Below are 14,933 nucleotides of genomic sequence, written 5' to 3'. Positions count from 1 at the left end.
TCTTAAAACCTTATAGTATCTGATAACAAAAATGGTTAAAACTGCTGCTTCAGTTCAACATTAAAATTAATGACCCAGCAGAATTAAAAAAGTTAAGAGCTGTTTTCAGACATTTTTGTAATCTCTTTCCCTTGTTGTATCTTCTTTTTCTTAGAATAAAGGAAGTTTAAACTTAGGAAATGCCTGCAAACAAAAATAGGAAGAGTAACTTCTCTAACCAAAAGTGTCCACAAGACAGTTACACAGCACCTCATGCTCTCTCAGAAAGAAATTGTGTGAAAATAAAAATGCATTTCCGCTTTGATGGTCCACTTCCAGACATTTTAAAGGACAGAGGATTCATTCTGCTCACTGACTGTATGGTCTATTTCACCGGTTCCTTTAATTATGCAACACAAAATTCTCATCTTTTCAGCAGGCTCTTACAGTGTCAGTTCTCACAGAACAATCATCTAAGAAATTTTGTAGTGGTTCCATCACATTTCTTAGTTCACTGCCCATGTTCAGTCTTATGCCACCAAGCAGGTCCTATCTAACATCTGATCCAGAGCAGGACCAGGCACTCCAAACACAGCACTCAACCCCATTCTTTCCTTTCACAAGAGCATCTAAAACTTTTTAAGCGACCTGGTGTATGAATGACTCTAGTCCCACTCTCAGCACAACAAACGGGAGAATTCAGTTACTAATACAAGACAGGTATTTGAATCCAGGAATGGAGAAGATGAGAAATTCACATTTTCAATTAGTCAACTGTTGTTTGGTGGGAAGGGGTGGGATGGAGCAACGGTTCCAGATGCTGCACTGTCCTCATAACAAGGAGCTCAAATGTGTAAGAAACAGAAAGCTCGTGTCTAAGCTCTACTTCAGAACAACAGAAGAATTCACAAAACGAGATGAAAATGTATCTATGGCTTTACTGAACTCTCTTCTGTATACAACATGCCCATTCTATCAGATAAGGCAATAGGGTCCAGGTTTTCTTTTCATATAAATATGTGCAAAATAATCTTTTGAAGTTTTTTAAAAATAAATTAGTGTTCTGTTCTCTTCTTGTTGTCCTTCCTTATCTTTTTGCTCCTTCCGGCTTGTCTAGATGATTCTTCCTGAAATGAAAAGCATTTCAAAATTTAAAAAATATTCTTGTAAACCACAAGTATTCTCCCAAGGTCACCCATGAGAATTATTTTTAATATGAATAGTATTCATAGGTCATTGGGATTTAGGAAAATTTTGACTTGTATAATGTTTATCCATTCACACAGGTTGTATTACTTTTCTTCTGCCTTCATCTAAAGGTGGAAACTGACAGAAGTTCACGTGCAAATGCCTTCATTCTAAGGGCAGAACATACCGTTGATGGTACATAGTTGTATTCCACAAGGACGTTTCTTGCACAGTTGTTTATATGTTTGAAACGATCCGGTCCCAAGAGAATACCTCCATACCAGCGCGACACCACAACCAACACGTTGTGGACATTCAAAATCTGTGAACAAAAGAAAGCAATAAAAGCTGTTATCTTTTAATTGAACCTGGTTTACTGCTGACACCAATTTGAAACGTAAAAAAGGTCTACTATCTTGTATTCAAAAAAATTACGGAGTTACATTTCTTATTCTTTGGTATGATCAATTATTACTCTGTCATGAAGCTGATTGTCTATTTACATTTTTGGAAGTGTTGGTGGATAAGGCTAGGCCAGGCCACAGGCATCGTACATATGGATAAATAAAATGCCATAAGCTAGTACTGTTAACATGTGCATGTCAACAACCATTAATCACCTCTGTTAAGGAGAACAAAACAGGTGTCTGACTAATTTGAACAATACTATTAGGAGAGTCAATCATTGTTTGTGAAAACAGAAATATTCTTAGAATTTTAAAATGAGAAGGACTGGGGGCAATGACAGGCATTTTCTACTCTACATTTATGTATTTGCCATAAAATCTGTATGTAACAACTGCTGACAGTAAACAGGATGGTACTAATCTAAAATATAGTTTCTTGTAACTAGAAAGTGCTATCTTGAAATGCTGGACTTATCTGAAAAAAGATTAATTTCTATTGCAAAAAAAACCCCCAAAAAAACCTGGTAAGTTCAGCTACAATAAATGTTTTAAATCACCTTATTTTCATAACCATATGTCATAAGAGCTCAAAACAAAAAAACTGCAAGATCTATGAATATCTAGAAATCAGCCTATAAACTATTACAATCTTTTCCTATGGCTGATTTTTCTGATCTCTATCACACATTCATATTTGAAAGAGGATTGTTATGTCACTTTCTAAACAGGATTTTTATGGAATAATAAGTGCCTAGACAAGTTTCAAAAGCACATATTAACATGCTGAAGAAAAGCTGATAAGCTCAGAACAAACTGAAGTACAGTAACTGCCAAATTGTTTCTTTGCATTATTTTCAGAGCAATAATGTTTTCACACTTAGCATATATACTAGCATATATTGCATAACCTAAGCTTGTTTATTTATTCAACCTTCCCAAGTCTGGTTTGAGTTATTTAGGAAGTTTGAAAAAGTTCAAAATTAAAAATGTCAGAATGTTTCCATCAATTATATTTTTTTCAGAAAAAAAAAAAAGGAAGCTTGGTGGGTGGAGGAGAGCCTCCAGGAATAAGAGTGCAACATACTAAGCAAAAGAACATTCAAGCAAGAAATGGACAGGAAAATAAAGTTCCTGTTGTAAAGAGGACATCAATATAAAATAAAAAGAAATATATTGTCTGCTTACACAGCTAAGTGACCTGAGGCACAGCATTAAGATGTACCCAGCTGTCCCCTGTAGCTGTGCTATTTTAATTACGGTTTTACGAGGGCTTGCAGCTCGAACCAAAATTTATCCATCTCAACTCACATTTAGTAGCCAAGTATTATTTCAACCCTTGAAGACTAAAATATATGCGAGTATGAGGGCTAAGGACCCAGAACAGGAAATAGCACAACAAAACAGACTAAATGATCAAAACAACTCTTTCACTCCTTTTGTATTTGAAGTTCTACTCTGCAAGTTCATATATCGGTGTCTTTATTACGCCTACTCGAGGAAACCACGTGAAGGTTGTGCACAGGTCAGCTGTTATTTTCTGACAGTCAGCCCTCCCAGTCCTCATTTTCTGTGTACCTTACACCACACAGGAAGCATAGGAATTAAAGCTTAGTTCTCTTCTAACCCATTCAAACTATCCCTGCCACCTATGAAACATTACTCATTTCTGTGCTCCGAGACTTGTAAGTGCTACAGTCTGTGTTTCTCCTTTCACCTTGAGAAAGCAATCACCTGGCTGGCTATTAGCAGAACAAAAGTTTAAAAAATCTTCTACAAGCTTATTTACATTGTAGTGATTTTTAAAATCAATTTCAATTCAAGATTTCCAGAAGTCAAAGATTAATTTCTACAACCTGCATAAGATGGAGAAGACGGCCACCTGCTGCTGTCTCTCCATCATCTTCACAATCCTGTAGGAATGTCTGCTTATCTTCACAGTATATTCTATACAAGGAAAACATAAAATGGATTTTAAAATGTCAATCAACTAACATTTCTACATGATTAATAAAGTCTCAGATCTTTCATACACATGTGTATCAGTTCTAATTCTCTACCACAGACATTTACATGAAAACAGGATGAGGCATAGGGTAAACCACAAATGTTTATCTGTACAGTAGGATAAGTTTTGAGAAGCTTTTACACAGACTTTAGCCACTTCAGGTAAACTCCAGTTTAAAGTCCCTAAACAGAAAAATACCCAGGCTTTTAGCCTAATTATTACATCTAGCTGAAACCAACTCCATCAGATACAGATTCAAATTATGGTATAAACCTAGAAGCTGGAAGAACTTGGACAAAAACATTATGAATAATTAATTAGGTCTGTATTTCAGCAGCAACATGAAACTATTACTGAAATTTGCCTTTGGATTCTCCATGTCATCTCCCTCCTCAGGAGGCACTGCAGTAAACTTTTGGGTGTATTGTTTCATAAAAAGGTCAGCTGCCCAGGTCTAATCTTCCAGAAGTAATGCTTAGAGGTCTACTGAGCAATAAGTTGGTTTGTTACCAACTTATTTCCTAAGTTCTGAACTTAGTTACAGGTGACACAATGAGAAAGAGGCTTCTACTATTATATGACAAAGAGGAAGCAGTAAGTATGTGCTTGTTCCTTTTTATTTTTTCCAAGTGGATTTGGATAATAAGAGTGAAAGAAGCCAGATCATCATCTGTAAGAACAGAAATGCCCTCTTTACCGAAACTTCTAACTTAGGTAGAAGCTTTTACTTTTTGGTAAAATAAGCTTTCACTTGCTCTCATTTCATGTTTCATTAGGATCACACCAGGATGGGCATGAATGGATCAGCACCTGTACGTGCTTTTTCAGATGACTGGTTCCTTCAGTAATCAAAGGGCTCCCTTCTACTGCCACATTCCTCAGAAAACCTACACTGGCATCTGGACTGTGACCAATTCATTTCACATAAGCTATGTTCACAAAAGTTGCCAGAAGCAGATGACTGCCAAACTCAATTTTACCTGTTTCTCATAATCCCTGAAGTTTCTTGTATTTCAGCTGAAACTTCGTATGCCAGATGTCTGCATCAGGCTTTCTGATTCGACTCTTATTTCAATTGAACATTTTCAGCTATTTCTAAATACAAGGTTGGGGGGGGGGAAAAGAAGTTACTTCACCCAAGTGAAAACACATTTAGTTCAGGATGATGTAACATTTCCATGCTCAGACATACTACACAAAGTATACCAACACATGTTCAAATCCACTTTTTTTTTCTATTCCTAATGCTGCTTCACATTCTTCTTTCCTACTGTATTGACCTCAAATTCAAAATAACACCTGCAACATTTACCATACAAACAAGAAACCTACTCTCTAAAGCAAGGAATTTCTTTTAACAGCAAGGAAATTTAGTAGGAAGGAATTTCTTTATTATGTCCTGCACTCATCCGTCAAAGAACACTAAAAAAAAAAAAAATATCACTGTTTGTATCTCACCTGTAAGCATATATGTTGTGGGTAGCACTTGCAATTTTCTTGTTCTCATATAATTTTTCAAGAACTCTTTTTACCTATAGAAAACAACAGAAAAAACCCTCCTTTTGTAACAGTGATTTCATACATCCCTCTCAATACCACTGCTAAAAAACCATTTCCCTAGCACTACCATGAAACAATATCATGCTTTGACATAAAATGTTCAGTATGATAACTCAAAAACCAGCTTCTCAGTACTCTCATACTTGCTTTAAACAATTTTTCTGGGATACTGAAAACAGCCTGTCCCTTGAATTTCTACATTGTGTACATTCATACTATTGCTCAAGATGTAGAAGGGTCAAATTGCTTTATTAAACAAGGGACAGATCTGGAAAATATTTTTAGTCAGTATTAAGTATCAATTGCACCTGCCTACTCTTCTAATAATAAGTTAAGCTGGAATAGAACACAACTTGACATACATATTCCCACTACACACTGCTTTTAGTTATTTCACAAAAACATTATGTTTAGAAAGCCCTACTACATTTCAAGCTTTTCCTGTTCCCTCAAACATGCTTTTTTTCACAGCTTCCACTTCACAGAAAGAACAGTAAAACCAGAAAATGTCCTATTAGCGGTCTGAAAGTGTCAGTACTTCCCAGAAAACAGATATTCCCATGTCTATCTCTTTGCTCTTAAGAAGTACCAAATTCAAAACATTTATCAGTATCAGCTCATCATATGTTTCTAAGTAAACATGCTAGCAATTGTTCAACCCGTTCCAAGGGTCTAGCAAAAAAAAGAGCTTTTGATTAAGACATCATTATTGTACATAATATAAAGCATTACTGAAATTGCAGAAGTCTGGGAAAACATGCCTGGCAAGTAAATTACCTTCCCTGCAAAAACCAATGTCTCAGAGGAGTAATCAACAGATATATTAAATATCTGCCCTAGCTATACTGTGCTATTTTCAATTCTTCTTGAAGAAATTCAACCGACAAGAATCACCTCAAATAAAAGATACCTCAATGAAAAAAATCCTATTATTAATGGAGAATATTGCTTCAGACATCTGTCTTCTCCTTACTTTGAATGCTGAAGGAAGACAACTTGTATTTCTTAATACACTTTCATATACATGGACAGTAAGTTGAAACAGTAAGTTTCAATACATGGACTTAAAGCACAAGTCATATGAAACGATCATCACCTTTGACACTACTTATTTGCCAGCTACCAGATTCCTAAAAACATACTTTCAAGATTCATTTTTGTGCTACAGCTGTACCTTCTTTAAGTGATTCTTTAATATATATAAATGACCTCTGCTGCTTTAGAAAGGGAAGAAATGCGAATCATTGGCTTAACATATCTTTTTCATTTCAAAATGCTTTTATCATGATTTGTGAGCAAGATTGTTCCTACATACACAAAAACCCAAACAAATGTACAGTCTATGTGAACTTGAAAGGTCCAAGTGCTCCAGAAGGGATGCTAGGATTCAGAGACCAATTCTTATGTCCATACTAAGCAAACTACTGAGGGGGAAGAAAAAAACAAAACAAAAAAACCACCAACAGCTTCAAACGTTACAGCTTTTTTACACAGAAATCAGCCAAAAACCCTGTCAATATGTCAATGTTTTTTCATAGTTACTGAGCATGTAGTAGACCTAGCTTACCTGGAACTTCAAGAAGCACTTGACAAAATCCCTTACCAAAAATTCTTAAAACAAAACCTAAAATTGCACAAAAAGAAAGAGAAAAATCCTCTCAAGGTTTAACTCTTGAGTTAATGAAAAAAAAGAACAGTAGTTTCCCCACTAAACAGGGATGACCAAAGGAGGCTGATGGTAACAGATGGAAAGTGATGTACAAAAGAAGCTCCAAACCCCTCTCAATTAGGTCATGATAAAGATTTACTTATGCACGATCCAAGTGTGTTTTTCAACAGAATTCCTTTCTGAAGGAGGGAAAACACTTATAAACTCATTTTAATTCCTTTTCCAGCTAACACATGATAGACTCAGAAACTTCCAAATATGTTATGATAAACCTGCCAACATCCTGAAGTCAAATAACAGTGTTCTTATTCTCTTTCATCTAATGCACATAGTGGTGAAGAATAGCAGGAAGCATTGCAGAGCTGTTATCTAGAATTATTCAGCTGACAGTGAAAGCAAGACACCAGTAACTACTCGGAAAATATTAGCACAGAAAGATGCACAGAACAGACAGACCAACATATTTGGCAAATTCCAAGTATTTCAGTAAAGGCAAAAGGAGAAGAACTGATCTCTACTAACTTGTCTGGTTGTCACCACTGGAGCCAGATGTGCTTGGAAAGTGCTCCTTCGATCTGTGATTGGGTTTCCATGATGTATGGGTGGCAGTTCTTCATCTGTGGGTCACAAACAAGAGAGTGTTTCTTTTCTTTTAAGAGTACAGAAACAATGCAAGTGGCTATAAAAGTAAAGAATGCCTCAACTTTAAAAAAAGGGACTTGTTAAAGTGAAGTACAGAAAATAACAGACAAACCCACCAAAAGCATGTTACGTTTTTTAATCACTGTTATTAAACTTTATTATAATTCTATTGTCACTAGATTTACTCTAAAGCTGAGTAGAAAAGCAGAATCTTCAGGCCTCTTTTAAATTATTTCAACAGAATTAACAAGAGCATATTTTTTACCTTCCTGACTTTCAGATGTCATGTAATTTAACATTTTACTTTGATCTTCCTGAACGGGCTGATAGTCTAAGAGAAAATCATCTCCATCATCTTCATCAACTTCTTCAGTGGTTTTCTTAATATCTGGTTCTATTAAGATACAAGTAGTAGAATTTATTACACATTTTTTGCAAGACAAGCAAAACAAAATTTCAAACACTTTTTCTCAAAAGTCTCTGGCTTTTCAGTTAAAAACAGTTTGACATTAAGAATTTTTAAATGGAGAATAGTAACATTAATTACAACAAAACCCAAAGTACTCAGCCCAGTATTAACTTAAAACTTCCTGAGAATTAAAAATAAAATACTCATACTATGGGATCCTTCCATAAGATCTTCTGTTTCAATACTAACAGTATTTCTAAGAAAAAAAAAAGAACAATCATGTTTACTATTTCCATTAAACAGTCAAGATGCTACCTTTTATCTGAATTTAGCAATCAAATTAAGCTGCTGCTTCACAAAAACTACAGTCATTTAATGGTCATCTAGGGAAAAACGTAGAACTGCTGCTCAATGCTACTTCATGAGGTTATAAAATCATTAGATTTGAAACATCCCTCTCAACATGCTTCAAGTATTCTGGGATTCCCAAAATCCTGTTTTCCTTCATGCATAGAACATCCAAAAAGTAATAGTCAATAACAAAGGAGGAAATATACACGATTCTGACATCTGGATTTAGAGCCAAATTAATATACCACAGTTTGATTCCTATTTAGAGGGCCTATGATGTGCTTGTATGTATTTTCCACAAAAAACAGAGGGGTGATAAAGCATGCTCAAAAATGGAAGCCATAAGGTTGTGGTCAAAATACCCAAACTTCCAATACTGTCAGTAAAATTTTCACTTCTCAGTGTCCACTCCTTTAGTCACAGTAGTGAAAAATGACTTCTCCAGTGTCTGTGATGTAGCAACAAAATGCACAGTTTATGGAAAGACTAAGACTGGACCTTACCTTAGAACAACACTGAAAATGAGTTTTTTTCTCTTCAGACTTTTATTTCTCACAGGACTAAGATAAAACCCGACAGAGAAAAGTAGTTCTGTTTCCTTTTGCCATATGTGCATGCATGCATGTCACTGACACATTTCATAGCAATTTAGCATGTTAATGTACAAACCACCCCCCCACCATTTTTTGAAAGAACAACTGTGAATTTACACAAACTCTGTAAGAGTAACAGCAGAAGAATCACTGCAGCTCTACTGATGATGTAGATAGATGTAGATGATACTGATGGAAGGATGAAAAAGTAAAATGATGGAATACTTGGTCATTTGTCAGCATATTCCACTGAAGTTTATCTTCTCTTGAATCCCAATCCTCCAACAGGGCACTCAACACCAGAAGTTAATTACTGGTATGAATTATTCATTTGCAGAACAATGCATAATGCACCTGTGGGCAGCACTGTCCTTTCATACAAGTAACTGCATTCCTGAGAAAACTGAGGACTTTGTTCACAGGCCACCTACACCTTCTTTTCCCTACTGCTTTTTTAAAAGGGACACTACCACTGTAAAACAGTAAGCCATGACACTGGAGACTGTTTCCTGATATTTAGATCCAATTCAAAAGTGGGCATAAGCTAACTTGTATGAAATCTTACTTTGCAGTGGAACAAGAAGGAAAATGAAAACCCCAAGTATTTGCTGAAGTACCTGGATCTGAAGACTGTGCCTTTTGTATGAGAACTTCTCGTATCTTCTCCACCCATAAATACAATATACTTTCACCAAGGTTCTGTCTGGAAGTAAAAACTCATGGTAAATGAAGAATCACTTCTACAGATTTCACTTGGAAAGTACATCAAATAACATACAGATTTCAGACACACAGAAATATAACATAAGCTAGAGAGATAAAGAGCTTAGGCAGGCTTGTGTAGAGTTCTGTCTCAGTAGCTCACTGGGTGAAACACATATTGGTGGACTATGATGGCAGGTCAGTGGAGCACTGGAATGAAACACTACAGTTTGGGTAACAGGCAGTGCTATAGCACAGGGAGATAAAGATTTAGGTCTAATAGGCATCCCTCAGGGGGCACAGGTGTGTATTAGGGTACTGGGGGAGGATGGGATGAGCACGTTTTATATATGCATGTTAGGAGTTAAGGAATGCTTCCTTTTTGTGCAGCAGGACCCAAACAACTCAAAACACGTTTCAAATGGTTGTAACGGTTATAAACTGTGCCTGTTCGTCTAAGAAACAAAACTAAAGATTTAGGGCTGTAGATATCTCATGGTTTCTCATTAATTTTATTCTTACTGCCACCATCTGGGCACCAGGTAAGTAACAAAATTACATCTTTAAACTTTGCTTAACATATACAGCACGGCTGTGGAAACAATCAAATTCAAATAAACATACATATTTTAAGAAAAATATTCAAGCAAAAATAAGGATTTCATGAACTTGTAGCTCTGACTGCAAAATCCAGACAGACTCCAGAACAAATCAACACCATGATTTCACACTGCTTATTGTATCGAAGCACTGCTTTAATACCTGAAGACTTTTTTTTAGTGATGGAATGAAAAAGATTATAAAAGGAATAAAATTTCCCTGCTTTATGAAAGTAAATAGCAATTTGTCCAGCCATCATCCAATTACGGTTTCTGAAGAGTTGTAAATTACACTTCGTGTCTCCCAAAACAGACTTGTGACCTGTAGTGATCCATTTTTTCCATAGCAATTGACAGTATAGTTCACATTGGTTTAGACTGCAGACCTTCACAACTTAGATCCCTAGGGACTAGAAACCTGGTCAAATACAATGTGAACGATGCAGAGTATCTCTGTTCATCTGACAACCATGCAGACATTGAATAGATAAAAGGCTTTCACAAATACTGTGCACATCAGTGACTACTCCAGGTTTTTCAACAATCTAAAATGACATATAAGGCCCAAATACATTCACTTCCTGAGGAACTAACAAAGTGAGAGCAGACCAGCGAGGGCTCTGAACAGCAGCTGATACAGACAGAAGGGAGCTGCAAGGGACTGAACTAGTACAATTCAACAGCCTATGGGACTGCAGAGGGGAGAACAAAAAAAGAACCATGCTCAGAGCCCTCACATGCCAACTTGTGCTGGATGCTCAGGTCTTTAAATAACTCCCTACAGCAGCTCTACCTGTGGTAGAGACTCCATCAGATCCTTTGAATCTGGACAGCATTAAGGACAACCTCTGTCCTTTTTGCTCCACTGAACAACTGTAGTGAATGTGATCACACAGAACTTTTCACTTAAAATCCTTGTGCATTTTTAACACTTCAAATTAAATTTTCCTTGTTTAAATGAGCTGTTGCTTAATTAGCTAAAAAACCCAGTTAATCAAAGTAAAAAACCCTTATGCAAGCTAAGTGCTCTCTTCCTTATGGCGTTAAAAAAACATCTCTTATGCAAGATGCTCAGATTTCAGTATCTAGGGCAAGACTGTACTTTTTTTTTTCCCCCATTTATTTTATATTATCTTTGGGATCTGAAAGAAATAAATAAACCATATAAAATTACTATATTTTCTATCCCACTTTCACAGCGATTCAAAATCATGTAATTTGAGTATTTCTAAATGCTGTTATGCTTTCATTATGCCTTGTTGTTAGCTGCACACTGTGATAATAAACAGTCCACGATGCTCCAGATTCCAGTTAATAGATTCTGCATGTGTTTATTTTAAAACCTACTTATCCCTTAGCTTTTAAGAAAAACTGGTATGCCACTTACGCTCATAGACACAACAAAATGTTTTCACATCCTGTGTTTCAACATTCAAGTGCAGAATAGATAGAAACTGAAAATACATTGTCTCCTTTTACTTTATTCCACAGTCTTGGACTTACACATATATTTCTTCCAAGCTATTTGCTAGTTCTGTATAATCCTGTCCTCGAAGCCAAGGGGCACTAGAATGAAAAGAAATGCAATGAAAATTGTGCTATATGCTGCTTCCAACATTCCCAAGTAAACGTGGTGAACACCTTGAAAATATAACTTTGCCAACCATAAAGATTCTAGCTGTAAACATCTTGGAAAAAGCAAGATAAAGAATAGAATATCCTTGCTGGAAACATCCCCCATTCCCAGTGTACTTTAATTCAAGGAGCATTTTAACTAAACTTCCACTTACAGATAAACAATTAACAGTGTCAATTCAGAAAACACAAACGTTTGCAGAAAACTTCACCTACTTTAGTTGATAAATAGGTGGCTCTGCAGTTGGATATCCTGGAGGCAAAATCACCTGAAAGAAATTCAGGGTATGTATTCATTGGACTACCCTCAGCTTGCTGAGCTTTACTGAAGGACTCTGATGTCAAGCACTAGGACTACAATTCATGTTACAAATGAAGAAAACACTTGGGTATGTTGTCACAGAATAACAACAACCGAATATTTGCATTTTAAATTCCAATAATGGTAATGCATACAAAAATGTTTCATGGGGCAATTTATACAGATGCAAAATAAAGTACAGAAAAAAATTGAAAAAAGCTGCACACATGATTACTGGACTTAAGTAAGTGGCACTGGACTTCCCTAAGTAGACATTTCAATGTTTCTTATGCTAAGTAAATTATTGCTTCCAGTTCTGAAAACATAAAGTAAGGAGTTGGATCAATTAAGTTAATCCAAACTTTGTTTTGTCTCAACACTTTCCAGAAAGCAAATCTAGAAGCAAATGCAGCAGAGTCACTGAGGCACAAAGTCGATGTAAAAAATATTTCAGAAATCAGTCTTTGGTGAAATACACTGACATGCTTTGCTCAGATGTGGAATTAGGATACGCAACCACTGAATATATCACAAGCACACCAATGTTTTACAGGAACAATCACTGAAAAGTCTTATCACAGACTCCAATCCACAAGCTTCCTAATGCATGTGAGTTGATAATAAACCATATTTAAAGCGTTTCACCTGCATCAGTCCAACTGCAAAACTTAGTTAAACTTCTTCCCACCACTATACCTGCAAACAGAGGGTCCATTTTGGTTGATCCAGACAGTCACTAATCTTAATGCAATAGATTTTTTCATCTTCATCAACAACACACCAATCATCACCATAGATTGATGAAAGGGCTTCAATTTCATCAATCTAAGAAAAAAACAAAAAAAAGCAAAAGTAAATACCCCCCCCCCCCCCATAAAGCCCACACAACTTTGTGTGCCAATCATCTTTTCATCTTTTTAAAGTCTTGCTCTTCTACAAGTTATCAACAGATGTGACCAGATTCACTGCACTGGAAGGCCATAAGTACTAGGGATCCAGTCCTGACTCACAGGACTTAAGGTGCACCAGGGGAGGTTTAGGCTGGAGATTAGGAAGAGTTTCTTCACAGAAGGGGTGATTAGATAGTGGAATGGACTGCCCAGGGGGGTGGTGGAGTGCCCAGAGGCGTTTAAGGAAAGACTGGACGCTGCACTTAGTGCCGTGGTCTAGTTGACTTGGTGGGGTGTTCGGCCACAGGGTGGATTCGATGATCTCAGAGATATTTTCCAACAAAATTGACTCTGTGATTTTGTAAGTAGCCTTCGCTCAGTTCTCACACACAGACGTTTTTGAATTTCTGAGGACAATCCTGTCATTCTCAGCAGTGACCAGGTGAGCAAAATGACAGGGAGCAGATGCCAACACGTTCCCTGCAGCTCCCAATCGGTGCTGATCCTGGCTAGGTGGGACCCCCGCAGGAGAAAGACCCCGAGGGTTTGGCACTAAGCTCTTCCTGAGGAAGAGCGGATATTCAGCAAATTCTATAAAGAAAAACCGGAGAAGTGCCTTCCACCTAGAAGTGAAACACCTGAATTGGATCGGCGATGCAGAGCCACAGCGGGCACGGAGCCGCTCAGGGGCCGGGGTTCACCAGGAGCTCCCTGAAGTCACCGATTTCCCCGCAGCCCCCTCGCCCCCTCCGCCGCTCACCTGCTGCTGGGCCCTTTCCGTGTCACTCGCCGCCATCGGGACTCGAGGGATAGAGGAGGAAGGGAAGGAGAAGGAGAAGGAGGGAAAAGCCCAGGGAGCAGCCCGGCGCCGGGCCGTGTGCGCAGCCGTGGGGTGACGCTGAGGGCCCTTCCTTCCGCTGCAGGGACGGGGGGAGCGGGCGGTGTAGTCGTGTCTCGGGTTGCTACACAACCTTCATTATATCCCTCCTGAATAGTTTTCCCTTATTTCTTACATCCGATTTTTAAATTGAAGTGTGTAAGCAGTTCTGTTTCAGTGAGGATTTTAGTGATGCAGCCGTTTTCACCTTGCATTTATGGCACTCGGAATGAACGATTGACATAACTACACAATTCCCTTTAAAAATTATTTAAAAGAGTAACAGGTGTTCCAAGCAGTTTTCATTACATTAATGACATTTCATGTCATTTCTCTAAATCCATTTATTTCATTTAACTTGGGCAAGTTTGTGGCATCTCTTTTAGAGACGGCACTGATCAGTAAAGATCTCATTGCACGCAAAGCATGGGTTCACCGTTTTTGCAGGTTTTGTAGTTTATGTTTCCTTCCAGTGTGATTTTATACTAACACAGTTGGGAAGAATTCAAGGTAAACTTCGTTTTGCCCTTCTCGAAAGCTTAGAGAATTTGCGCCCGTTCAGGAGAACAGGATTAGAGTTCAGAATGATTCTGACAATCAGGGCAGGCGTTCTAAAGACAAAACAAAAACCAAAACAAACGAACAACCCACAACAACAACAACATTAAAAACACCCAGGATGCAACTGAGTAGGGAGAAAACTAGCACTGTGATATCAACTACGTGTATCCTGGATGGAGAACTGGTTGCACAGTGGTTCTACAGAAATTATTTCAGAGTTAGTGAATAGAAGTCTTTGTTTTCAGTGTCACAGACACAGTTGGTTTCATTATTTTTGAAATTATAATAAAAAGAATATACCCAGTCTTAGAACATGACAAAAATGCACATTTTATCAGACAAAGTCACGTATTCCAGTTAATTTTAAAAGAGAGAGAGACATAGACAGAGTGAGTGTATTGTTTAAACAACTGCCTTCTGACCAAGACATAACTGAAAGCTTTACTCCATAAGGACCTAGAAAAGATGGTGCTCCATCTGTTCATCCTAATACTAAACTGCCTTATAAATCTAAAGAGACAGCTATGACAGGACTTAAACTTCCTAACAGCAATCTCTCTATAGT

General features: G+C 37.3%; 1 protein-coding gene across 1 annotated transcript; it reads right to left on the bottom strand.

Moving 5' to 3' along the window:
• Window positions 1-363: 363 nt before the first annotated feature.
• Window positions 364-13,895, bottom strand: IMPACT (impact RWD domain protein). Its single transcript, XM_032123772.1, has 11 exons — window positions 13,691-13,895; window positions 12,737-12,865; window positions 11,956-12,008; window positions 11,608-11,670; window positions 9,421-9,506; window positions 7,716-7,844; window positions 7,331-7,425; window positions 5,038-5,111; window positions 3,428-3,518; window positions 1,355-1,489; window positions 364-1,106 (listed from the first exon to the last, which is right to left on the bottom strand). The coding sequence occupies exons 1-11, from the start codon at window positions 13,724-13,726 to the stop codon at window positions 1,035-1,037; spliced, it is 963 nt and encodes a 320-aa protein (XP_031979663.1). The 5' UTR covers window positions 13,727-13,895; the 3' UTR covers window positions 364-1,034.
• Between the last annotated feature and the right edge of the window lie 1,038 nt (window positions 13,896-14,933).

The sequence above is a fragment of the Corvus moneduloides genome, chromosome 1 (assembly GCF_009650955.1).
Source record: "Corvus moneduloides isolate bCorMon1 chromosome 1, bCorMon1.pri, whole genome shotgun sequence".
Classification (NCBI taxonomy): domain Eukaryota; kingdom Metazoa; phylum Chordata; class Aves; order Passeriformes; family Corvidae; genus Corvus; species Corvus moneduloides.
This window is presented reverse-complemented; position numbering and strand designations above follow the sequence as displayed.